At 46.7% G+C, this 27,374-nt stretch overlaps 1 protein-coding gene across 2 annotated transcripts in view; it reads left to right on the forward strand.

Moving 5' to 3' along the window:
* The window catches only part of KCNH4 (potassium voltage-gated channel subfamily H member 4), a 50,847-nt gene extending 29,751 nt beyond the window's left edge, over nucleotides 1-21,096 (forward strand). For both annotated transcript variants that reach the window (XM_083710407.1, XM_083710408.1), the window contains exons 7-16: nucleotides 1,826-2,027; nucleotides 2,724-2,918; nucleotides 5,871-6,070; nucleotides 6,608-6,857; nucleotides 8,208-8,422; nucleotides 14,052-14,090; nucleotides 14,499-14,863; nucleotides 15,768-15,874; nucleotides 17,248-17,324; nucleotides 18,630-21,096. In XM_083710407.1, coding sequence (XP_083566533.1) covers nucleotides 1,826-2,027; nucleotides 2,724-2,918; nucleotides 5,871-6,070; nucleotides 6,608-6,857; nucleotides 8,208-8,422; nucleotides 14,052-14,090; nucleotides 14,499-14,863; nucleotides 15,768-15,874; nucleotides 17,248-17,324; nucleotides 18,630-19,163 — 2,184 coding nt within the window. In that variant the 3' untranslated portion in view covers nucleotides 19,164-21,096. The remainder of the gene's footprint in view (nucleotides 1-1,825; nucleotides 2,028-2,723; nucleotides 2,919-5,870; nucleotides 6,071-6,607; nucleotides 6,858-8,207; nucleotides 8,423-14,051; nucleotides 14,091-14,498; nucleotides 14,864-15,767; nucleotides 15,875-17,247; nucleotides 17,325-18,629) is intronic.
* The last annotated feature ends 6,278 nt before the right edge of the window (nucleotides 21,097-27,374 follow it).

Below are 27,374 nucleotides of genomic sequence, written 5' to 3' on the forward strand. Positions count from 1 at the left end.
TAATTTTAAGGACTAAGAAGAATAAGACTAGGGAAAGACGCTTGTCGTGGGTGTTGGGAAAGAGTCCATCTGCGGACTATGATTTATTTGTTTCTTCCATTTATAGCCCCCAAGGAAAAAAACCTTTCTTCCCCACCCATTTATCCTCATCTCAGGCCTATGATGTAAGCCAGACTGAGTTGTAGCAATTGGCCCATGATCACGCATTCAGCTTCAGGTCTAAATGCATGGTATGTTAATGCTGTGATGAGCAATCACATTGCAGGCTTTCTAAAATAAAATATCAGGTACGGGGAGTGGGATAGTCAATGTCACTGCAGTACAAGAGCAAGTTGAATCCTTTCTTCCCCACCCAGCCATAATCATCCGGGGGGTGGGGGGGGAAGGAGGAAGTACTGCAGAAATCAGTATTGGCACCAATGGGAGTCCTGCCCTCCTAATACTAATTTCCATTGGAGTGGTGTGATGCTTGCCAAGATCATAGCGGGGAGGAAAGGCTTAAACCTCCCTCCCCTGTGTGCTGTGCTGTTGATGACTACCCCCCCACCTCCAGCCACTTGCCATGCCTGTCTATCTATCTATCATCTATATCTATCATCTATCTATCTATCTATCTATCTATCTATCTATCTATCTATCTATCTATCATCTATCTATCTATCTATCATCTATCTATCTATCTATCTATCTATCTATCTATCATCTATCAATTTTAAAAAAGAAAACTCTAACCGTGTTGTTACTATGATGTACAATTAAGCCCTGAGAGGGGATCTGAACCTAGGTCTCTGCAGTTCTAGTCTAACACTGTTACCCACACTTGCCCACACAAGAATTGCCCAATGCAGGAATAATCTGATAAACTGTGGAAAATTGGGTTCCACTCAGGGTCACAGATGATTTGTTTTGGTGTTTTTAGGTGGGTGGATCTTCACTTTCTGCTACTCCCCTTTCCCCACCCACTGCTTCCTCAATGCTCTCGGGTTCCCCCCCCCCCCCCAGCCATGCTCGTAATTATTTGTGGTGCACTCCTAAACGGAGTGTGGCTTTTTATATTCCTTTCGATCCCTCAGATTTGCAACACACACACACACTGCCCCAGAAAACTGCATGTTAAAAATTGCATGCTGAAATTTTGCAGTTGCCTGAGTGTGTGCATTTGCACACTTCTTGGATGGGATTTAAAAATGAAAAGGAAAAGACAAGGTTCCTGTGAAGCTGAGTGCATGCCCTGTCAGTACTTAGTTGGCCTAATAGGATAAACCAATTAGAAGGCAAAGACAAACACAAAAGGGAGCACCTGGTATAATCAGCAAGAAAGATCAAACTTGCTCCTTGTATACAAATCCAGGTTCCTTCCAGTTGTTGACTACTCCATTGGATAAGTCCTGTACCACTCTTGCTTAATAGTCTAACAGACAAAAAGCAAGGTAGTATATAGTTAGTAGCCAAGTTTATATCCCACCCTTACTCCTAAAGGAGCCCTGTGTGGCAAACATAGCAGTGGCCAAACAATACAATTAAAAATAAAATATATTTTAAACAATTAAATACATCTAAAAGCACGTAAAACCATCTCAAACTAATAATTTCAAGGGTGTCATGGACAGTATCTTTCAGTCATCAAATGCCTGGGTAAACAGGGATGTTTTTAAATTCCTCCTGAAAGTTAATAGTGAGGGAAGGAGACACACCTCACCAGGGAGAGCATTCTGTAAACAGGGAGCCACCACTAAGAAGGCCCTGTCACAAGTCAATGCCAACCGGGGAGCATGTAATGTCCCTGACCCGCTCTGATTTATTTTTCTCCCTTCTCCTTCCCCAGACCTATCTGGTGCACCTGCTGAAGACAGTGCGCCTCCTGCGCCTGCTCCGTCTCCTCCAAAAGTTGGACCGCTATTCTCAGTACAGTGCTATGGTCCTGACTTTGCTCATGTCCATGTTCGCCCTCCTGGCCCATTGGATGGCCTGCATCTGGTATGTCATCGGCCGGCAGGAGAGCAACGACCCAGTGACCTGGGACATTGGTGAGCGTAAGGAACGACTGGGCAGCCCTCCTCGTGGAAACCCTGGGTGTGTGGCTCCGAGTGGCGCTACATGCGTCTCCTTGTGGGAACCCATAGCAAGGCTGCTGTGCATCCTGGGAAAGAAGTGGGCGCTGAGTAAGAGGGCTTAAACAAACACACTTTCTTTTCTACTCCTTGGGCAACCTTTCAAGAAGAAAATAACATAGATCTGCATGTTTACAGCATGGTTCAGTTTGACCCAGCAGAAAGCTGATGTTGGAAGGGACAGAAGGGCTAGTGTCTGTAAAACCACCAACACCTCCTCTTCCTCCAATCTCTGGAGCAGTTTTCTAATTTTTAAGCAAATGTTTACATTTTTAAACATGAATGCATTAGCCGGGGGAATGGAGCCTATGGGCCTCCATGTTTTGTTGGACTCCAACTCCCTTCATCCCTGACTACTGGCTATGCTGACTGGGTCTGATGGGAGTTGGAGTCCAACAAAACATGGAGGGCAACATATTCCTCATACGTGCTTTGGCAGACTGGTGAGGGCAATGCTGGCTTCTGGGATTCCCCTTCTGTGGGAGCTTTTTCTGAGAAACTCTCTGGAGTGAGAGGGAAGGCCCTGGTATCTGCATCATCTGCTCCTTTCTCTGATAGCGGGATGCAGTCTAACCCGCTGCAACAGGATTAATCCTTCACTGTGCCCTGCAGGCTGGCTCCATGAACTGGGCAAGCGAATCGAGGCCCCGTACATCAACAGCTCTGTGGGAGGACCGTCCATCCGCAGCGCCTACATCGCTTCCCTCTACTTCACCCTCAGCAGCCTGACCAGTGTGGGCTTTGGCAATGTGTGTGCCAACACAGACGCCGAGAAAATATTCTCCATCTGCACCATGCTCATTGGCGGTAAGTCCATCACAGGCAGGGCTGCATATCTCTTGTAACAACAAGTGCACCGTGGGGGGGGGGAGCATAGGGTTTTGGTGCTGGTGTCTAGCATCCAGATAAACTTGGTTTCCATTTTGCCAGAAAGCAAGTTTCTAGTCCTTATGGATCGCAAATGTGGGCAAAGTCTTGAAAGACAAGGTTGAGATGGGGGACTGCTAGACAGGATATTTTCATGTGCTAAACGTAGGGCACATGTTTGGTGCAGAGTACTTTGCCCCTCCTAAAGATAAGCAGAAGTAGAATAAATTAGGCAACAACAACAAGCCCACTACCACCCACTACCATGCCCACTACTATGCAATGCAACATTTTGGCTACCTGGGCTCATAATTGAATCAGGTGGGGCTTTGAGTGGTGCTGTTAGTTGACCAGAGTCCAGGGATCAATGTGAGGGTGTGATCTTCACCTTGTGGCCTTTGGTATGCATGTGGTGCCTTTTTGAAGTGGTTTGAGAGGTGAGCTTCTATAGTTAAGACTTGGGGCTTATCCACACTTAGCTTTCCTCTACTCTTTCCAGGCACGGTCCATGCTTTAAAGCTCCGTTTCTGAGTACGCTTTTCTCTCTCTCTCTCTCTCCAGAGCTTTCCCTGCAAAAACCTGCTTTTTAAAGCTGGATTTGGAGCAAATGGCAATCCACAGAAAACCCAAATTGCCAATTGCTCCATTTGAGCACTAAAAAGTAGGTTTTCATGGGGAAACCTCTTGGGGGAGAGGTGGGAGACCATGCTTGGACACAGAGCTTTAAAGCACAGACTTGTGCCTGGAAAGAGCAGGGCAAAAGTTAAGCATGGATAAGCCGTCAGACTCTCCTCTGCCTGCAACTCATTATATGTCTCTGGTCTATTGATCTCTCTTTTTCATCCTCAGTTCCTCCCATCTGTAAAATGGACATAAAAGAAACAAGTGTAATTCAGAAAATGAGAGGTGCAGGGGGCACATGCCTGTCACCCAGCTGATGTCAGCTGGTCAGCAGGTGGGCGTGGTTTGGGTGGAAATGGCCTTTTGGGCCAAATTAGGGTCCCAAGATTGGCCCACAGGTGGGAGGTTCTCCATCCCTGGTTTAGAGGTCACAAAGCAAACTGTGTGGCACACTAAGTTGTCCTCTGGCAGAGCATCTGGGATGGCTGCTGCCCCATAGTTTTCTGACTGAGACAGCTGCTTTGCCATGCCTAGGAACACAGGAAGGCTGCCTTCCACTGAGCCAGACCAATAATCTATTTAGCCCATTGTTGCCTAGACTAACAGAAAGCTGCTCTCCAGGATTAGAAGGCAGGGAGCATCTCTTAGCCCTACTTGGAGATGCTGAGGATTGAACCTAAGATACAGCCCTTCCCCTCCTGCCTAATGATAGGGCTGGCCCTGATACCAGACCTGAAAAGGAATTAAGTCCTGGGAATATGCTACAGCTGCCCTATACCAAGTGCAGCCTGGGTGATCATGAGAAGGAGATGGAAGTCAGAGAGGCATCCCCAGAAGGAAGCTCTGTAGTCATAAAGTGACTTTCGTTATGGTCCCATAGACTGGATAAATGCATGTTCAGGTCACATCAAAGACAAAAATATTTTAGATAACCTAAATGGCTGTGCTTTAGAACTTGAGATGAGGAGATTACTTTCCTTTGAGAGTAAAGCAGGAAGAGTAAGAAATAGAGGGGGTGGGTGGTTTATTACTTTTGTCCAATTTTAAATTTTTGTTTCTAAATTTATCGTAATGCTCTCATAGGGCAGTCCAGGGCGGGGGAATTCCAGGCTCAGAAATAATTGGCCCATCTCAGCTTTATTAGCAGTGATAAAACCTCCAGGCTCAGAAGCAGTCTACTTCTGGAATACTAGCCATTCTGGATAAGCAACAGAGGAAAAACTGCTGCTTTCATGCCCTGCTTTAATAATAATAATAAATAGTATAGTTTAGTTTTACATTACATTACATTACATTACATTACATTACATTACATTACATTACATTACATTTATATCCTGCCTTTTTCTCTCAAGAACTCAAAATGGCATACAGACTTCACCCCATCTTTGTTTTATTCCCACAACAACCATGTTAGGTAGGTTAGGCTGAGAGACAGTGACTTGCCCAAAGTCACCAGTGAGCATCGTGGCTGAGCTGAGATTTGAACCCTGATCTCTCAAGTTTCTGAGCACAATTCAACGTTGCTAACCTTTAAAGCCCTAAACGGCCTTGTCTTTGTGTACCTGAAGTAGTGTCTCCATCCCCCGTCGTTCAGCCTGATGTCCAGCTCTGACGGTCTTCTGGCAGTTCCCTCACTTCTGGCAGTTCCCTTACAGGAAACGAGGCAGAGGGACCCACCATATGGAATGCCCTCCCATTAGATCTCCAAGAGATAAACAATTATATGACTATCTGAAGGCAGCTCCGTATAGGGAAGTTTTTAATGTTTTACCGTATTGGCCTGAATATAAGCCACACTTTTTTTTCTAAATTCTGACCGTGAAAAGTTAAAGTGCGGCTTAATTTCGCAACCTTACAAAAATTGGCTTTTACGATATTGCCGCTGAAACAGACTTTTGGTAAAACGGAACAAGTGTGAGTGCCTGCAAAATTTTAAGGGAGCAGTTTATATTCGGGTATTGTCTTTTTCTCTCCCCTCCCCCCTTGAATTTTAAAGGTGCGGCTTATATTCGGGTGTGGCTTATATTCGGGCCAATACAGTATTATGTTTTTATTTTATGTTGGAAGCTGCCCAGAGTGACTGAGGCAACCCAGTCAGATGGGTGGGGTATGAATAATATAATTATCATCATCATCATCAGTCCTTGTCCAGTACCCTAACCACTACTCCACACTGACTTGTGTTCCATCTGTTGGGAATGGGATGCCAATCTAGATAGGCTAAGAGAGCTCTTCTTCTCTCATGCCCCTTTCCTCCTCTCTGCCCAGCTTTGATGCATGCCGTGGTCTTTGGCAACGTGACGGCTATCATCCAGCGCATGTACTCGCGACGCTCCCTCTATCATACCCGCATGAAGGATCTCAAGGACTTCATCCGCGTCCACCGCCTGCCCCAGCAGCTCAAGCAGCGCATGCTGGAGTACTTTCAAACCACGTGGTCTGTCAACAATGGCATTGATGCCAATGAGGTAAGGGCGGCTTGCTCTCTGTCAGTTTTAGGCTGGATTCCTATGCCCCCCTTATTATAGAATAAGCACAACTGAACTGAATGAAACTGATTTCTGACCAGATGTTCATAGGACTGAATATATTAACCCCCTTCTAAGGGTCACAATGATTTGGGAGATTCCCCCCAAAATCTGACTTTTTGCAGTAAGGACAATGGGGAAATATACTAGGAAAGTGTGAGATAAGGAATATTTGAGATGAGGTCGTCTAACCTCCCAACAAACAAAACAGAATGGATAATTAGCCAATATTGTCTACATTTTCTGCAAACTTTGTGAATACAAATCAGGAAGGATGCTCAATGGAACAGGTCATCTGGACATGGCCTTAGGGTCTGGGGCTGAAGAGCACTCCTACATAAAGGAGGATAAAATGAAACAGGCTATGAGAGGAGCCTGGGGGTCAGACCCTGGCCCATTTGTGGGTTGTGGCAGCACAGTGGACTCCAATTGTACCACACCCCATGCTGACACTCCCTGCTCCTCCTTTCCCTTCAGCTCCTGCGGGACTTCCCAGATGAACTACGAGCGGACATTGCCATGCACTTGAACAAGGACATTTTGCAGCTGCCTCTTTTTGAGAGCGCCAGCCGTGGCTGCCTGCGTGCCCTTTCCCTGCACATCAAGACATCCTTCTGCGCCCCTGGGGAATATCTTCTCCGCCAGGGAGACGCCCTGCAAGCAAATTACTTTGTCTGCTCAGGCTCCCTTGAAGTCCTTAAGGACAACATTGTACTGGCCATTTTAGGTAAGACTCTGGGAAAGCCGCACAGTGCAATCTGTGTCTCTTTGGGGATGCGGGGGTGGTCTCTGTATTAGGGCCAGGCTGGGGCCACAAATAGGCTCTGTGTTGGGGCTAGGGCAAAAATCAGTTTTGTTTGCATTTTGATGAGAAACTATCTGATCTGTGCTTCTCAAACTAATACATGAAATCTGCATTCTCCAAATTTTGCGACGCAGTTCTCTGGTCAAGCAGTTTATAAAACAATGTGTATGTTAGGGGGAAATGTGCACAGAAATGCATACATTGGTGAAACTAACTGCAAAAATTCATTACGTTAGAGGAACTTGCTTGCAAGAATGTGTATATTAGACAAAACTGCATACAAAAATACATTTATTATAAGAAATTTGCACTAAAATGCTGATTGATTTTCTTGAGGATTTCTGTTAAATCTGCAAATTGCTGAGGAAATGTGGAAAACTGAATTTAAGATATGAAAACTGAGAAACTAAGGGAAGATCCACACCAGGAAGTACAGTGGCACATCGGTTTAAGAACAGTCCTGTTTACGAATGATTCAGTTTACGAACTCCGCAAAACCAGTAGTGTCCTGGTTTGTGAACTTTACCTCGGTCTAAGAATGGAATCCGAACAGTGGATGGGCACCGGCGGCGGGAGGCCTCATTAGGGAAAGCATGGCTTGGTTTAAGAACAGTTTTGGTTTAAGAATGGACTTCCGGAATGGTTTAAGTTCGTAAACCGAGATACCACTGTACACTAGCAGATATTTAAAGTGCATGGCTTCCCCCAAAGAATCATGGGAAGTGTAGTTTCACCCTTAAAGAGATACAATTCCCAGCAAACTACGGCTCCCATGATTCTTTGGGGGAGGCCACATGCATTAAATGTGCTTTAAGTGTATAGCATGGATCTGCCCCGAGATAAACCAAAATTGACAAATTAATCCATTCCTGACCATTAGCAGTGCTGGCCAGGGCTGATGGAGAGTTGGAGACAAACAACACCTGGAGGTCCACAAGTTCCCCGCTCTATATTAATCCTGCTCTGGAATACACCATTGGCATAAAGCAGGCAACAGCTCTTGGTTTGATGATAGGGAAATCCAGGTTCCTGCTGTCCAGTCCAGAGACATGTTGCTGACACAAGGGACACCCCTTGTGAGCCTAGAAAAGGCTCTGAGATCTGAAAGCATGCACAGCTCACTAGGCTAGTCCCAGCCTCAACCCTAGACCATGGGACTCCCAGTTCGAGCCCCTCCATCAGAAGACGGGGGGAGATTAGGGGACACACAAGTGGCCTCCCTGCTTCTAACCCCGTTCAGGCATTCCCTAAATCCTGACTCGTCTTCCTTAGGTAAAGGGGACCTCATTGGGGCTGACCTGCCCAATAAAGACCAAGTAATCAAGACCAATGCAGACGTCAAGGCGCTGACCTACTGCGACCTCCAGTACATCAGCCTGCGCGGGCTCTTCGAGGTGCTGGAGCTGTACCCCGAATATTCTGCCAAGTTCATGGCCGACATCCACCAGGACCTCACCTTCAACTTGCGGGAGGGCAGCGAGATTGAGGTAGGGGTGTTTGTGTGCTGCAGGTGACCCTGATCCCCACCTATCCTGCCCCCTTTCTACCTGTACTTCTAGCCATTTGACCACACAGGGCCAGTTCCCACCAAGAGCAGACCCTTCCCCTTCCCCAGGAATCATTCACATCCCCTGCTAAAGACACCACATCCACCATCATCACTCCCAGACCATGAGAATCCATGTTCCAGCGCTTCCAACTTCATCAGCACCCTTCCACCATTTGCATCTTGCTGCTTTCTCTGAGCAGGCAGAGAGAGAGAGAGAGAGAGAGAGAGACAGAGAGACAGAGAGAGAGAGGGAGACTAGGGCCACGTTTATCACATGGCTTGTCCTGGGTGAAAAGCTCTTTTTAAAAAAATAGATTGCCAGCATAGGAAGGAGGCCCCATCTGGATTAAGAGCCTAGCAGGAAGCAAAGGGTTAAATCTGCCCTAGCCCCTGCCATCATACAATAGGAGTTTGTGTGTTGTCAGTCTGTGAAAGAAACAGCAGTCAAGGGCAAACGATGTGAAGTGTCCCATCCCGTCTGACCTATTTCCCCCACCTGTTCCCCAGATCCAGATAGCCTTCATAGGAACATAGGAAACTGCCTTATACTAAGCCAGACTGACAAGCCATTGAGTTCAGTGTTGTCTACACTGACTGGCAGCAACTCTGCAGGGTTTCAGACAGGGTTCTCCACCAGCCCTACCTGGAGGGGCCACGGATCGAACCTGGGAACTGAGCAAAGCAGGGGCTCAACCATTGAGCTGTGGCTTTTCAGATAGAAACAGGCAACTGTTTCTGTGGCATTTTAAGCATCTGTTCCCAAAATCTCTGCACACTCATGCCTTTTGCGCTGCTGTTGCCTCTCATCAAACATATCTTGCATGTTTCAGAAGTGCTATACACAGCACAGACAACGGCATCCTCATTTCTGCAAAACGAAAAAAAGCCTCTTCTGGGTGTGTGTGTTTTCAGAGGGGAGAGTGCCAGAGGCATTTGTGGGGCTGTCTCCCTGAGGAACTCTTATTTACGAATGTTCAGGTGGAGAAGGGATTACGGCAGGGCCTACACAGCTTGACTGCCCTTCTCTTCCATCCCCACTTGAATGCAGCCTTGCATCATACCTTGCCAGGTCCTCAACATGGCTGCAGGCCCAGGTAGGCAAAGAGTTCAGGAGGTTAACAATGACCCTAGGGGGCCACCATACGTGACTGGTGGCAGGCCAGCGCTACCATGCAAGGAAGGAAGGAAGGAAGGAAGGGGAAGTGGTCTTCTTCATTCAGTTAGTAGACCGTGAGACTTTTAATTTCAGGGTCATGGGTTCAAGCCCTGAATTTGGCATCACACACTGTTCCACTTGCATTGCAGGGAGTTGAACTAGATGACCCTTGTGGTACCTTCCAACTCTACCATTCTATGATTCTATAAGGCACTGTGGTGGTGGGATATAAAAGCAGAAATTGGGGTTTGAATGGTGCAGAAGGATTTTTTAAAGCAGGGATGGTCAACCTGTGTCTCCTCAGATAGTCTTGAACTCCAGCTCTTATCAGCCCCAGCCAGCAAGGCCAGTGGTCAGTGCTGATGGGGTTTTTAATCGAACAACACCTGGAGGGCCACAGATTACCCAGGCCTGTTTTAAAGTGTTACCTGCAGCGGTGTGTGTGAGTCCTTCCTTTGGGCAGAAAAATGCCACATGTTGGAATTGTCTGGCATCATAAGTCTAGGTTACACAATTAGCAACCTATACAGTGATAGCAACCCCAAGCAAGGCTTTCCCCAAGTGGGTCTGATGTATTCAGTGATTCCATTTAAGCACATGAATTGGTATACAGACACAGAATTCAACATTCTATGAACAACAGCCTGCTTCTTTTCAAATGGCAAATTTCAGCCTGTTGTCGCTGCAAAGAGAAGCTTGAAAGTGTGTGAACAATGGTAAAATCTCAGAAACTGGGGGGGGGGGGGGAAGAGGTGGGACTTCAGAGCCCTGAATAGCTACATACTTGGCCATAATAGAAGCAGAATAAAAGCTGCAAACTCATCAAATAGATGCCAATATATGCACAACTGAAGCAGGTGGTAGAATTTTACCTGCAAGGTTTATTGCACACAGCCTAAAGCCAAATCTAACTGTCCCTCTCATTGGAGCACCTCATGCCACTAGAACAGAGCTCAAAACTCAGTTATTTGTAGGACGCTTTTAAAGTATGGCATGCTGAGGTTTGAAAAGACTCCTTTGCAGAAGGAGAATGGTCCAGTCGTTCAATAGGAATCATGCTCATTGAACACTGCAAAAGAGAACAAGAGCCCTCGTGGATCAAAGCAAATTCCTAGCCAGTCCTGCATCCCATTTCCCACAGTGGCCAATCAGATGCCTCCGGGACAAGCAGGGCAAGAGCGCCATAGCTGTCTCCTGCCCTTGTTCCCTAGCAACTGGCATTTGGAGGCACGGCGCCTCTGATCCCGGAGGTAGCATAAAGCCAGCATGAGTGGTACAATATAAATTCATTTGGTTTGTATTAAGTCACCCTTCCTGAATTAATATGTTCACTCCTCTGAAATTTGCACTTGCCTAAAGTTTGCGCTGCAGTCCTTCAGCCAAAGAACGCATAGCAAAATGGGCCTGTTAGCGAAAAGTGCACACACAAATGCACACTGGTGAAAAAATGTACCAAAGTGTGTCCTATTATGGGGAAAGTGCTTGCAAAAATGCAGTGCACACCCACCCCACCCTTGGGTGTTAAGAAGACTTTTGCCTCTTCTTAAATGCAGGGAGGTTCGACAAGTTGGATCGTTCCTTCTGCTGACTCCTTGTTATCAAGCTTGCAGAAAATAGCAGCAGTTATTTTTGCCAAGCTTTCTCCCCACAGATTTTTAAAAAACAGGTTGAGGGTTTTCAAAATCTGCCTTCATTTTTAATGAAGGAAACAATATCTTTTCTGCTCTCGATATCTCTTATACGTATCGATATCTCGATATAAGATTCCCCATCCTGGCCTCTCCCAAATGTGCTTCTCCTGAGGCGTCATCAAAGCTCAAGAGTCCTATACAAAACAGTGATATCTTGGATGTGTTTGTATTGGCAGTGAGGTCAAGAAAGGCGAGTGAGGACAGTGGAGCCATGAGGCAGAATATGACCGCTACCTCAAGCAGTAGATACTGGAGGCAGTGGGAGCTTCAGTGAGGGGTTGAAGGCCAAAACTGGACACATGGCTGGCCCTGAATTCCTGCCTGCCAACCTTCTGCCCTCAGTGTAGAAGTATGCTTCATCTGCCAGCCCAGTTGACCTCTATATGTGAAGGTGGGGTCCCTTGCCTCAGGCAGCAAAATGTCTTAGACAGATCCTGGGAGCTTCCCCACCACCACCAAATATTGGTCGCTAACTGAAGCCCACCACCAACAGTCTAAAACTTGAAAGACCTATGAGTCCTGGTGTGCATGAATTGAAGTTGCCATTTAAGCCACAGCTTCCCTTCCCTCTCTTCTGCCTGAGGGCCAAAGCAGACATCTTTTCTTTGCCTGAAAAATAGCTCTCTCGGTGTATGTGTATATAAACTGATTTGGACCAGGGCTGGGCAGCTGGGTGGGGGGATTTGTGGGAATTAGACTCTAGTTCCCATTTGCAGAGTGTGTGGAAAACAGCCTTGGGTGATTAGACCCTTTAATTAGTTCTCTTTCTTTCCCTCCTATAAAAACTATGCAAGACGCTCCCTTTTAAAGTTTAAAAGAACATGCTGTATAACTTAGTGTGCTTTGCAGTTGCAGATCAAATGTACAGTGCAGGTGGGTGTTTCTTAAGTAGCTAAAACATCTTACATAGATTAAACTGTTACAGACTGGCTAACATTTACAGACTCAGAAGCAGACAGCAGCACAACAAAGATGCTGCTCTGTTAAGACTGTTCAGCTAACTGCCATAACTGAACCAACTGCCATAACTGCCACAGAGCATATGACAGTTCTACAGCTCTTGCATTTAACCCTTTACATATGCAATTTGGATGCTAGCATCCCATAGAATTAAACCCCTCTTTTCCACTGTTCCCCAATGGAAACCACTCATCACTCCAAAGTTGCTGTTAGCTATAAGCAGTGGGGGGGGGGAGGCAGGTGCAGTATAAGTTCCTGTCTCTCGCTCCCCCTCCTCCCCGTGGTTAATAATATCTTCAGTGACGGAGTGGAGAGGATTTAAATAAGTAAACAGTGCCGAAGAATAGGTTGACCACCCTCCCCTCTGTACCATGGCTCTGATCCCACTTGCCCACCTGTTTACTAAGCCACAAGTCCAATGCAGGTTTATTTTTAAGAGCTGTTAAACATGAACAACTGCTGACTGCATCGCTCAGTCACTCATTTTAGGCTGAGGCCACATCGCCTCCCCTTACTTTCCATTTCCTCTGCTGTTAGACTTCACACCTCCCAGGAAGCAACGCTTCAACTCTTGTCATATATGGACATTGCTGTAACTAAGAACAGAATGTAGCATCCCCCATAAGGTGTTTTTAAGCAAGAGAAAATACGCCTAGAGGCAACAGAGGCTGGTGCCCATTGTACCCATTGCAAGCAGAACCAACTCGTTCCAGTTTTGCCCCCATCCTCTCCTCCAGTACCGTTCACCCTTGGTTCAATGCACCAGGTTACTTCCTCCCCGTTGCATTTCTCCTCCTGTTTGTGTCCTCCTTCGTCTACATTTCCCCTCAGCTGAACTTACCCACCTACCCACCATGCTGATTGTGATGGTGGTTTTTGTCCACTAGGACCAAGACCGTGACCAGCCAGTAAACGCCCGTAGGCTCTCCAACAGCCGTCGGATGGTAACATGCTTTGGGCACTACCGGCCTGGGCTACATTCGAACCAGTGACCTAGAGGTGAAAGGTCGTGTGCCCACCCCGCCTCCCGATACAATCCTGCCCTCCCTCGCCCACCGCCACACCTCATTGCTCCCATCTGTCATCACAATGTCCCCCATTCCCCTGAACTTTCTCCCCCTATCCCTGCCTGCCCTCTTGACACTTTGCTGTAGCACATGGAAGTTTGTCCATCCCTAGAATGGTGTGGGTGGTGGAGTGCAAATAGATAGAAAGGGTGCATCGTGAGCAGAGGAGGAAAATATAGGTAGAATGAAGACAGGTAGAATGAATGTGCATGAGAATAAGAAGAGAGGTGGACTTTGATCCACCTTGTGTGTATTCAGTAGAGCATGGGAGTTCTCTGCATATGTTGTAATGGACACACATAAGGAGGGAGGGAGAGCCTTCCATCGCAAGCTTCATTCTGCCCAAGTCTGTCAAATAGCTACTTGCCATGATGGCTGGAGGTTGTGCCCTGTCTCCAGGGATTATGGGCACAGCAAATACCAGTTGCTGGCACCCACAGGAGAGGAGTGCGCTCTAGCTCCTGCTCAAAACAATGCATGGTTGTCAGTTTGTGCCAAGATGGTGCAGGAGACGCTTCCTAGAGGGGCCAGAACCAAGGTGAAATGACATCTGTCTCTTCAGCTTTTGGTTGGGTGGTCGTCAGTCTGGCAACCAAGAATGGTCAGCTTTGAGGCAACAACCCTGATAGACTCTGAAAGAGCTACCCAGTCTTTCTTGTTTGATTGTGTTGTTGTTGCTGTTTTCCTTTCTAGGGACTTCTCCGATTCTCCAGGTCCCCACGTTTATCCCAGGTAACTTTTTGCTGCAGGAACAGAAGGGCACAGGGGGTGGAGAAACTGCATTGATTACAGCCAACATGAATTTGGCTGGGTGGTTGGGATCTCAGGAAGCAAAAAATAAAAATAAAATAAAAATCTTAACTTTGTTCGTAAGTTGCTTGCAAAAACTTGAGTTTGTACTCTCCTAAATTATTTCCCCTACACCGGAAAGCCTGAGGGCTAAGAGCATTTTCACCCTGGCTTGCGGTGCAAATATGAACTAGTTTGAAATGCTTATTTGCATGACAAATTGATACCCTCCACCTAAACAGTGATCAGATGGTCACACATCTAAGTTTATTAAATGTGATTTAAGCCTCACCTATAAGAAAGCTGCCTTTCCATCTTCTGAATCTTCGTCCTTCCTTCCCTCTTGTTTAGCCTCACCTTGAAAGTGGTGCTGCCCCCGAGAAGCCCCTGCCCTCCATCCAGGAGTATAGCGAGGACTCTGAGGACTTCTTCCAGCCCTCACCAGCCACCATCACCCGCCGCAAACTCCTCTTGCCCAACCTCAACAGCCCCGTGAGGCGCGGCTCCTTCAGCAGCCTGCTAGGAGATGACCTGCGCCAGTTCTCTGCCCTGCGGCGAAATTGTCGCTCCCCAGCCCACTGCAACCGAGGCCGTAGCCCCTCTCCGCAGTGTCGCCGGGAGGTACAGCTCTCCGATGAGGGCAGCAATGGCCGGAAACCTGGCAAGCTCCTCATTCCCTCCCTCATGAACTACGGAACCCCAAACCTCAGCCCCAGGTAAGGGTCCTCATTGCATTCCTGAATGGCCACAGCAGACAAACGGATTTGGCTCATGGGGTATGATCTGCTGGGGAGTTCTCCTGCGAAAGCCTCAATAAAATGAATAGGATACATTCAAGAAGGAAGCAGTGGTTTTCTGTAGCTTCTTTCCATTTAACTTAGATTTAGGTTGGAGAACTTCCTAGCACTGGGGTGTAGGGTGGGTGTCAGGGAGCTGTCAACAAGCCAGGACATCCACAGGGCAGGCGCACACACAGAAGGCATGGAACGTGATTAGCTTTTTTTTTCCAGAAAAACAACAATACAGCAATGTCCTTTGGTTCATCTCAACTCAACGAAGGCTTTGCTGAAACTAAGCTCTAGCCATGCCCCTCCCCTCTAGCCTCTCACTCTGGATCACTCCCAAGCAGGGGGTGAGCTCCTCCTGTGGGCCTGTCTGGCACTCCTCAAGCGGGGAGTCAGAGTGGGAGAAGAGTCAGCAGGACTGGGGCTGTCTGCATACATGCTGAGACTCTCAGCTTCTAATCCTGTCCTGGAAGGCCCTCCTTCTCCTGACCCCCCTTGATCTCTCAAGTCTCCTGCTTCTATCAGCTCCCAGGTTATCCTTTCTGCTGACTGCTCCTCAGTGTCCCAACACTAGGCTCCAGGCTCTAAGGTGTCATCTTCCGAGACCTCCCTGGAGAGTTCTTGGGAGTCAGGCACCTACCACTCCTCCTGATCCATCCGGCCCCTGACAGTGGGGAGTATGTTTAACATCCAGTGCTCTATTTCCTTGGAGGGATAGACTGCCTCTGAATATGGAGGTTCTAAATTCGATATTCAATTGCCACTGTTTGACCCTGTCTTGCCACTTTTTGACTCCACCCTGCCACTTAAACTAATCTGTCTCCCACCTCCCTAGAGTCGTGGATGGAATTGAAGATGACGGTGGCGCATCAGAGACACAAACCTTTAGTTTCAATGTGGATCAGCCCACGCAGAGCTCGGCGCAGGAGCCTCCAGTGTCAGGTAGCGATGGCAACGGAGGAGATGGGTCCTTCCACCTGCCTTAGAGAGCAAGAAGCCACTTAGCCGTCAACCATTCAATGCTCATTAAAGAAATGCCTCGCACACTATTGAGCAAGCAGATTCAGCCCTCTGTTGAGCATCAAGGCTCATTAGTGAGCCATCAAGTTAAGACTGGCCATCTCTTCAGCTGACCTGCCATGCTCGTATTTCTCTTAGAATAGTTAACATGCGACAGCTCACTCAGAGAATGAGTTGGGAACCATGAGATGTTGGATTTCCTAACAGGCCAAAGAGGGGAGAGTAAAAAGAGCCAGGTGGAGGGGAAGCCCACATGATACTCTCTGGTTGTTATTGGAATCCAACTTCCATCTTCCCCAATTGTGGACCATGGTGCCTGAGAATGATGGGAGCTGCAGTTCAATGACATTTGGAAGGCCCAATGTTAGCTGCCACTGAGCTAACTGCTTCTGTGGGGGCTTCATTTCTATATGGCTAGATCTTGACCCCCATCATGTGACTAGAGGAAGTAAAATGAATTATAATAAATAAACTTGTGCAATTGACATAGGTTGCAGCAGTCAGCTTTTCTCGGGGCAGAATTAGGCTGGATTCCCCCCTCCCTGAAGTGATAAAGCTAAGTTTGGACTATACCACTTTTGACTGCAGGTGGTGACTCACATGGCTCCCACAGGTCCCTCTGCAGGCAGGAAACTGTATGGCAGGGGAAAGGGATAGGCCAGGAATCTTCTCCACAACATCCACTTATTTATGAATGGCTTCTGCCCACGTTGTAATATGTAATATCCTATGCACCCCCCGAAATCTATATCTCACATGGTATAGTCCAAATGCAGGCTTACCACTTTGGTGAGTAGTAGTCCTTTGTTCTAGCAGTACTGAAGCTTAATTATTTAAAAATAACTATTTTAGAACGAAATATGCACAGTTCAGGTTTTATGGTGACGGTGGGGAACCTCAGGTCCAGGGGTCTGATGTGGCCCTCAGTACCTCTCTGTGTGGCCCTCCCTCCTCAGTGGCCTTGCTTTACACCCTCCTTGAATATTTTTGCCCAGCTGGAATGTATCCTTGGATAATGCCTCTTGCCTGCCAGGATAGAGAGGAGGCTGTGGAGAAACTAGCCTGTTTCAGAAAGCGAACATTTATATTCCTTGCTCTGCCCACTTTTGCTTCTGGCCCCACCTACCACCCTTGGGCTACCAAAGGTCACGCTCCCTTTTTAGGGGTTTTCTCCAATGTGATGACCCCTTGCTCATACAAGCACAGTGTCGGAGGATTGGGCAGAAGGCAAATTGCTGCAAGTATTTTCTCTAACCCTCTCATCTCCCCCTCCTACCCCTTGAATTTCCTTGCAGGGACGGAGCAAGCCAACCCTGTGTCAACTGCAGAAGCTGATGAGGTAAAGCAGAACATCCGAAGGCTGAATCAAGAGGTAGGAAGCAGCAGGGCTTTATTTGATTTGATTTGTGAGTCACTAGGGTGCAGTCCTGGCATCAGTTTTCCCTGCCGGGGCTGTGCCCTAGAAAATACAAAGTCAAGTTTAAAATGCCTCTGAGCATGGGCAAAGTGCATTTGCCTTGCCACCAAGTAAGCACAGCACGCCCTCATACATCAAGGACTAGGGGAAACTCTAGATCAGGAGGTGATGTTTGCAGATGTCTCTTTCACCCTGAAAACTAAGCAGGGTGGGGTGGGGAGATGCATAGCTGCCAAAACATCACCACTAGCTGCAAATGCCGGGTTAGTTTAGTTTAGTTTATTTGTTTGGCTCGACTGCATTTATTCCTGCCCCCACCCCCACCCATGGGGGAAAGAAAGGGATGAGGGGGTTGATTTTTCTGTGCATCGGTGGTGTTGGCGTTTCTGACTCAGGGTGTCAGGGTTTAAATTTAGCACCGGGTTGGTGACAATTTCATAGCAACAAAGCCAGCCTTCTCTTTCTTCTTCTCTTCTCTTCCCCCCCCCCCATCCTCACCCCACAAAACAAGTTGCCTGTGTGTTCTGCTCCTCATTCTTCATAGGAGCCCATCTCAGGCAGAGCTTTTTCTCTCTCTCTCTCTCTCTCTCTTTCTCTCTCTTTCTCTCTCTCTCTCTCTCTCTCTCTCTCTCTCTCACACACACACACACACACTCACACTCTCACACTCCCCGCGCCAATGTCCTGGCTCCTCCCCTTTTCCCAGCTGCTACATAAAAGCCTCAAAGACGTTGAAACAAATCGGATCAGAAATAAGAGGCCCACAGCCAGTAGCCATGTCTTTCTGTGTGGACACATGGAGGGATCAGGCCTTTGTAGAGGGCATTCTCAGCACCAAATGGATTATAGTCATCACAGCAGAATGTACTTCAGATTGACAAATAGCGTGGGACAGGGGCAGCATGGGGATGATGTCGCTGTGTGTGTGGACCACCTCAGAAAGCTGCCTGCATCGATGCACATTATCACACAGTGCATACATGCTCGTCATGAGGATGTAGTGGCTAGTGTGCAGGACTAGGACCTGGCGAGACCAGGGTTCAAATAACCACTTAGCCATAAAGCTCACTGGGTGACCTTGGGCCAGTCACTTTCTCTCAGTTTAATTTGCCTCACAGCGCTTGTGTAGGGATAAAATGAGGATGATGTATGATGACTTGGAGGAAAGGTGGGATATAAATCAAATAAATAAGCAGGCATGACACTCTCAACGTGCTCTATATAAATGCTAGGTATTGATTCTTTTTCTGGTTTCCCCAGATCAACAACCTGAACCGGGAAGTCTCCCAACTCAGTCGAGAGCTGCAGCACCTGATGAGCCTCCTTCAGAGTCAGCTTGCCATCCAGCCTTCCTACGCCCCTGCCGCGAGCTGCCCTCACAACTGTGGCCAGCCCTCGCCTTCCCCACCTCCCACCAGCAGGCTGCCTTCGTCCCAGAGCATGCCACCCCTCGGCCTCCCGGCCTCCTCGAGCGCAGACTTTTCAGCCTTCACCAACTCCCTGCCTTCTTCTGCCTCGTGCATAGAGCACTTGGGACCCGGGGAGCAGAGGGGTTCCACTTCCTGTGGCCCCACGAGCCCCACATACCAATACCACTCCCTATGGGCGGACACGGGACACGGAAGCCACCACTGTGGCCAGGCAGCCAAGGAGACTTCTTCCCGGTCGAGCTCGCCCACGCCGTGCCCCCTTAGCTCTCTCTCCCCAAGGAACTCTTTCTCCACTTGTTCGGGGCAGGGCTGCCCGCCACCAGCACGCTTCCACTTCCGGTCAAGCTCAGAGACCTTTCACTGATGCCAAGTAGCCTCCTGTCACCTAACCTTCTTCCTGATGGTTGCTGAGGGCTCAGGACTCTGCAGAGAAGCCGAGCAAGCTGGGCCCCAAGATTTGACTTGTTGGTTGTTTATTTTTTTTCTTTTGTAACCAGTAGATATATATTTTTTTTAAATTCCATGCGGGAGGCAACTGTTCCCATGAGAGCCGAAATGAAGCGAAATTTTGGATTCCAGATTTAAGCGAACATTTGGGTTTTCGACGTTGTTTTTAAAAGGCATTTTTAAAAGAAAAAAACACAGGCAGTTGAATCGTGAATCTTGCTGGTGCATTTTGAAGGCAGCGGCTGTGTTTGCATACCGTGCTTTGCATTGTCCCAAGGAGCTGAACACATTATGATTCAGCACTTAATCCATAGCTTCCAGCTACGTGCAAACTTGGAAATTCTGGCCAATGGCTTTGAAGCAAGCCAGTATATCAAACCAGCTTCAAATCGTGGCTTCAAGTCCAGCTTGCTTTGAAGCTATGAACCAGGGATGGGGAAGATGTGGCTGGACTATAACTCCCATCATCCCCAATAGCTGTGCTATCTGGGGCTGATGGGAGTTAGTGTTGTTGGACTCCAACAGGGTCGCAGGTTTGGCCCCTGTCAGCATGGGATGATGGGAATTGTAGTCCAAAACATCTGGAAGGCAGCAGGCTGGGGAAGTCTGTCTAAATCTAACAGCATCAAATGGCATGTTGCAATATATTGTTGCACACCACCTTAATCTCCAAGCAGTGCGAGATTCCAGTGATTCTAGGTGCTCACCCAGAGTTCATGTTTCCTTTTGGGAATGAGGCACAGCAGAGACTGTGGTGTCATAACTCTTAATGACCCATCACCAAGGCAATGATTACCTGATCACAGGAAACTAGCCTGACTTATATTTTAACACTTGCTGGTCCAAGGGTTAGAATGGCTCTGGCACCCAGTTTAGCTTTCCAAGCTTTGATTAAATTCTAACACTGGATCTAGGAACGCAGAGGAGTCTGGCACCTGCAAACTCATAACATTAAATATGCAGATGCACAAGGCTGATTCTAATTTTGGTGCTACAGAGGGAAAGTAGGCGGGTACCTTTCCTCCTGTGAGTTAATATGAGCACAATCTATCAGGAAGTTCATATGTGCAAGCCTCATTGAAATGAATGGGAGCTGTGCAAGAGCAATAGTTCTGAATAACACCCTAGCTTGGTGGCAGAGCACTTGCCTGAATGCAAAAGGTCCCCGCTTCAATTTCTGGCATCTCCAGGTAGCTCCAGGAAAGGCTCCTGGAGACCTGCTGCCGGCCAGTGTAGACAATACTGGACTAATGGTCTGATTTGGGATAAGGCAGCTTCCTATAATCCTGTTTCAGTTAAGCTTGCACAGGAGAATTTCCATTAGTAGTTATCCTACAGGTTGGCTCTGCCCATCTCCCACTCTGCCACATTTAATGAGGCTCAGATTCCATTATTTGTAGCAGACACCCCATGACAGAGTTCTTTCTGGAGCAGAATATATGTGCATATTTCTTCAAGCTGGAGCATGTTAGGAGCAAACGACTAGGGAATTTTTCTTCAAATTTATTTCATCTTTACTTTTTTCTTTCCTCCCCCTAAAACCTTCAGAATCAGTGTACACACTGTACTTTTAATGCACACTGGAAGCACATTTCCCCTCTCTGAGAATTCCCCCTCCAAACTTATCCCTCTCAGAGTTACAATTCCTAGCAATCCTTAACAAACTACAGTGTGTACACAGCCTTTTCTCTGATCACTGATTGCTTTTCAATCCTGCCGCAGGGGCAACCCCCCTCTACTAAATTATTGTTTTATTTCTTTTACTATTTATGGTGAAAAGGGGTGCAGGAGGGGGATATGTTATCCTTCCGTGAAATGTCTGACAAATTAAATAATTTGTTTTTCTACTCTGTTCTAGCAGTTCCTGATGGCTGGGGGTGGGGGTAATCTTAAAAAAAAAAAAAGAGGAGAGAGACCTCTGGGTAAAAGCTGCAGCATTTGTCCTCTTTTTTCCAATCCAAAGAACGTAGATTGACTGACTTTCTCTAATTAACCAATCTCTTTCTTGTCCTCCCTGGAGGCTAATATATCCTGACAGCTTGAACCATTTCCGGCTGCAAAACCTGGTTCTTTATTTCTAAGCCCAAAGGTGTCAAAGCTCAATCAGTGCCTACAAAAAAGGATACTCCAATACAGAACTTTAAAGCATGCAGGGACTGTGGCTGGGAAAAGTTATAAGTGTGGATCAGTCCTGCTGTGTTTTTCCACAGACAGCCTTTGATCCGAAAGGACAACTTAAGCCAGATTCATCTGACTGTTAAGCTGAGGTGTGTACACTTGAAACAGCCATTGCACTTGTGCGGATGTCAGCGCATGAACAGGAGTTAGAAGAGGGATTTGGTGGTGGTGGGAAACCAAACAGGTAATGTGCATCGGGTGAAGACACCCTCTGATGCGTAGCACAGCATGCAAATGCAACATGAAATGCAAGCTGGGTGAGAGATGAGCTATAGCCTCAGTCTGCATGCATGTGCTATGACAGCACACGCATTGGATCAGACTGATATCCCATTGCATTCAACGGCTTGCAACAGGGCTCTGATGAGACTAATTTTTGTTCAATTGTGTCCCAATGGTTGATTATAATTCATCACTGCTTACTTTTCAGAAGCGCTTGACACAAATTACCATGAATTAACTCAATGCAACCAATCATTTTTTAAAAAACAATAATAAAAACACAATAAAATTTTAAAACCACCTTTTTAAAAAATTGATAGGCTGACTTAAACTATCAGAAGTGATGCAATCTAGTCTCCAAGAGAGCTATGAGTCAGGAAGGTTGTGGTTTAATCCTTACCTTCTGCCTACTCTGAACTCTCTAGATGGTCTTCAGCAGAGCCGTCTTTAGGATATGTGCTATGTGCTGCTGGGGGGAAGGTCAAAATTGTTGAGCTTTTTTTAGGGGGCAAGTTGTTGAGCTTTTAAGGAGGGAGTAGCAATAACCTACGTCTTCCTTTTTTGTGATCATGTGAAAATGAGAGACACCACGGGGGGGGGGGGGAGATGCATCCTGGTGAACTGGTTGGACATCCCTAAGGTAGATAGTTAAGAGCTTAGGCGGCTTCAGCAACGGCCGTCTGGCACCCCCCATAATTCTGCACCCAGGTGCCCCACACCCCTGGGTGAAGACGGCCATGCTCCAGCTCATGCTTAGCACCCTCTCCCTAATCTGCAACATGGGATTGATAAAACTGATCTTCCTTAAGCATAGGTCCCCAATATTTGGGGGCCCTTGGGCACATTTGCAAACTGGAGAAACTGGTGGACACCACATATACACCACGATCAAGCACAGCCTATTCTATCAGCCACAAGAATACTTCTTTCAAACCTTATTTCAGCTTGTGGACGGTTAAAAGAATGGAGGCCTATGGCATTTGGGAAAGCCTCTGTGGGTGTCCATGGGCAGCATGTTGGTGACCTCTTAAGGCTATTGCGAGGATTGCAACAATAGAATGCATGTTCTGAACACTCAGGAAATACCGTATATGTTAAGTATTACTACTAAGTGCTTCAAGGTACAGCCAAATAGTAAAAGCTTAACAATGTGACAGGCTATTTTTTATGAAATCCTTGAAGGCCTTCAGTACAAGGTAAAAACCCTGATCCTCCAGGATTCTTAACTGCACACAGAGCTTGCTTGAGTAGGACAGGCTCCTGCTGCAAAATTCATTCTCTTGTAAATTATAATTTTGTGTAGGGGGTGGAGAAGTGAATAGTGCTTCAGCCTCACCCCATAATGCTTTGCAGCAGTATTGGCTCACCCAGTCAGCTGCCAGTCTGATATAGAGAAGAAGTGATGTACATTGATGTATGAGCCAAGGTTTGGCATGAAAAAGCTCCCCACCCACATTGGCACTGGCCAACTGGATTCTTCATTCACTCACACAAATACACACTCTTGAACTGCTTGGGATTGTGCCACAGGGAAGCAGCGGGTGGAAGCTGAGGAAGTCTTTCTTTACATTAGCAAAACAGGGAATCAATTTTAAAAAACACCTTTGGCACACAAATCAATAGAGGCCCAAGAGAGTGGTGTCAACAAACTGAAAGTCCCACTCTCTCTAGCATCACAAAGCTGAAAGTCTGGATGTATTTATTTAAAAATCATAACCGCTTTTCACACTGTAGGTCTCAAAGTGGCTTACAAACAATAAAAGATAACGGTGCCATCTTCTCCCTCCTCTTGCGGAATCCCACTCTTGGAGAGTCTTCTCAGAAGTAAGCCCCATTAGGCCCAGTGGGACTTACTCCCAGGTAAGTGCACGTGGCACACCCTCCAACATTTCTCTGATGAAAATAGGGGCATCCTATTCAATAATAATAAAATTTATTATTTATACCCCACCCATCTGACTGGGTTGCCCCAGCCACTCTGGGCAGCTTCCAATATATATAAAAACATTAAACATTTAAAAACTTCCCTATACAGGGCTGCCTTCAGAGGTCTTCTAAAGGTTGTGTAGTTACTTATCTCTTTGGCTTGGGGGTTGCATAACTCCATACCCTCCAACATTTCTTCGATGAAAATAGGGACATCCTAAGGAAAAGCAGGACATTCTGGGACCAAATCAGAAATCAAATCAGGGCCGCTTCTGTAAATTTGGGACTATCCCTGGAAAATAAGGACACTTGGAGGGTCTGATGTGGTATTCTTCAGAACAAAACTTCAAGGACATAGCTACACAAAACCTCCACATTGTTCCACCCAATCTCTTCTCAGTTCCTCAAAACAATCTGTTCTGCTGCAGTATCTCAGTTAAACTTGCATTTATCTGGAAGATAAGCCCCTGGATTCCAATGGGACTCATTTCCAAGTGGGTTTGCTTAACGGCGTAATGTACCCTTTGAGTTCAGCATGTTTAAACCAACTGCCATCCTCAGAAAAGTCTTCACATCACTGTTGTTCTTGGAGCAAATGTCAATTGCTATGTTACATAGAATGTAAGGCCTGGCCTGCTCTGGACCAATAAATTAGTCTGGCCTCCATTTCTGTGAACCAATCCAAAGTGCCTTCACATGAAGCCTTATGTGCTGTGCTAAGACCTCCAGCTAGCTGGCAGCATGAAACTGGGTGCTGATTTTCAGAAAGAGGAACTGAAATGTGCTTTGGAATACATAACTGGTCATTGCAAATGTTCTAACATGGGAAATGACGGTGCGCATGTGATGTCCTGCCTGCTAAATCCTAGATGTCAGGGAGTAAGTTTTCTGTGATCATTTCCTAGCAAAGGAAATAACCCTCTGTCCGCTTTTCAGTAAGTGTGTGTGCTCTCACTGAAGATGGTGTATTCTGCATATGCACAGAGTCACTTCTTTTCCAGGACACTGAAAAGAGATTCCACCTCTCTGACCTGCAGACTGATGATCTGAAGGGTGGCAGGCTGTTCTTTTGCAGACTCTTGTGCATGGCAGACTCTTAGCTGATTTTGTCTCAGTTCTGAGGGTTTATATATGCCATCACACAGGGATATCACAAGATATAAATCCTGGTTTCAACTATTTTGAAGGAGGAACTAGCAGCATCTGCTAAACAGAAACTCCCAACATCTCTGCAATCATCCCTCTTTCTTCCTTGTTTGAGTAGGTACCATTGTAACCCTGCCTAGCTGAGCATCTTGGATTGCAGGTTTGTTGCTACGGCAACTGTTGCCACTGCTTTGGTGGTCACTACTGCGTTGCATAGAGACTGGGTCGGAAGTGAGGGTGGGGTGGCAGGGCAAATGTCCCACTGCAGCCTTCCTTCCCCATGTCCCTCATGCCAGGCCCCTTGATTACCTCTTTCCTGGGATTCGGTCCTGTTGTCATGATAGGGCCCATGTCTCCTAGCAACCAGCAGCACAGCTGCCTCCACCTTGACAACGCTGCCCTGCTTTATTTCCTAATAAGACCTGAAGGGGCATTTCATCACCTACCCCAGAGAATGGACTCTGCGCAGTTAGGTGACGACAACAGCTTGCTATGACCCAACCCACCAGCAGTTTTCCAAAGGGATGATAAGCTGGATATTTGTTTGTTTGTTTGTTTGTTTGCAAAAACCAGCTCCTTCTTTCCTTAGAAAAGAGAGAAAGGTCCAAAGTTATATTTACATCTTTTTTAAAAACAACAACAACAACTGGAAAAGAACAAAAACTATATGAAATAGGTTGTACCATACACATAAGTTAATTTTCTTGCATTAATTTATAATATTTACTCTCCTTGTGTGTCTGTATGCTTTTGTTTGTTTTTTTTAAATCAAGAGGAAATCATGCCTCTGATTATGTGCAATGGACCTTTCACCTCCCAGCAGGTAGTCACTATATCCTTGGAAAGGGGCGGGGCTGGGGGGGAGAGAGAGCTTCTAAATCAGAAGGTAGGGCAAGCTGGCTAAAGCCTCAGCACCTCCTAGTTTGGATATAATAGAGAGGGAAATGTGTTTGCCTGTCTGCTTTTCCTTGGCCTGAGGCGTCCTCTACTGGTCATTTACAACCTAGCACCCATGAGGGCTCTGTAAACACTTACTAATAATCCTTTTTCGTGGGTGATGTAAACCCAAGTGAGCACTGCCCTCCCCCATTAATCTATTTTTTGATAACCTGCTTCATTGGCAGTATATCAGGAACAGGGCAAGCACAAGTCATTTCACTGCTGAGGCAAAAGGACTAGATGACGCTCTGCTGAGTTGTACAGAAGTTGAGCAGTGTGATAGCTGACGCTTAACTTGGTCACTTCCACACCATATATTTAAAAGCACATGCGTTCCCCACCACAGAACCCTGGAAAATGTAGGTTACCTCTCACAAAGCTACAATTCCCAGATCCCTGAACAAACTGGAGTTCCCAGGATTCTTTGAGGGAAGCCATGTGCTTTCTATGTATGGTGTGGGTATGGCCAGCAGATAGCATCCTCCACACCTGAGAACAGCAGTCTAGTTTAAAGGGCGAGGGTTGTCCTGAAAATGATGGTTCATTTGTGTATGTAAGAAAGGAATGCACTGAAAGTACTCACCAGCCTGGGAAGAAAGGGAGACATGCATAGCACTGTCACTTTCTGCTTCCATTTGAATAGGAAAGAACCCACAATAGGCTTTCCAGGCACTTGCAACATACAAACGGAAGGGGAAAAGATTAGTTGTGCCCTGTGCTGTGGGAACTCAGCACACAGATAAGAACAAAAGAATATCCCAGCTGGATGAGGCCCATGGCCCATCTAGTCCAGCATCCTGTTCTCACAGTGGTCAACCAGATGTCTGTGGGAAATCAGGAAACAGAACTTCTTGAGAGCCCTCTCCTCTCCCATTGTTTCCAGCAACTGGTATTCAGAAGCATCCCTGTCTTCAGCTGTGGAGGGCAGAAGCATAGCCATCATGGCTAGAAAGCCACCAATAGCCCTCTCCTCCACGAATTTGTCCAATCCTTTTTTAAAAGCCACCCATCCATCACTGCCTCCTAGGGGACAAAGTTTGCACTAAGGGAGACGGAATTTTTAATGAAAATAACATTTTGATTAATGATAGAAACAATTTACCCAAGTAAAATAACAAAAACCAACACCAGGGTATGTTTGCGTGAAATTAAAAGTGACGTCTTCAAAGAATCTGAAAACGTGTGAGAATGTCTTAAGAATGGCGTTTGCAGCCCACTGCTGTGCAAGTTTACTCCTTCAATGCATGACCCTCAGAGACTTTAGCTATTGTTACTACTGCTGAATTTCTGACTCTATCACTAACCCCTTGGGAAGTCGAGGTGATTTTTAAAAATCCGTTTCAGCCTGTTAACTTTTGTATGTTTAAAAATAGGCTTGTGTTTTTAAATGGACTTTACTGTTTTTATCTTTCGCAAACCGCTTTGACGTAGCTTTTTTCTTGTTCTTTAAACAATCGAGCGGCGTATAAATATTATAAAATACCTATATAAAGCAACAAATAAACCCCGAGGTAACTAACGGAGAGAAACAGGGAAAGAGAAAAGCCCCTTTGGAAGATATCACCCCACCCGTTTATCCTTCCTCCCTGTGCCCTGAAACGCAGTTACGGCGGGGTGGAAGGCGGGGCTGCTGCTGCCGCTGCTGTTTTTTTTTGTTCTTTTCCCTCTCGATTGGTGGAAGGAGCAGCCTGTCACAAGGAGAGCGGAAGTAGAAAGG

The sequence above is a fragment of the Podarcis gaigeae genome (genome assembly GCF_964106915.1).
Source record: "Podarcis gaigeae genome assembly, chromosome: 13".
In the NCBI taxonomy this organism is placed as follows: domain Eukaryota; kingdom Metazoa; phylum Chordata; class Lepidosauria; order Squamata; family Lacertidae; genus Podarcis; species Podarcis gaigeae.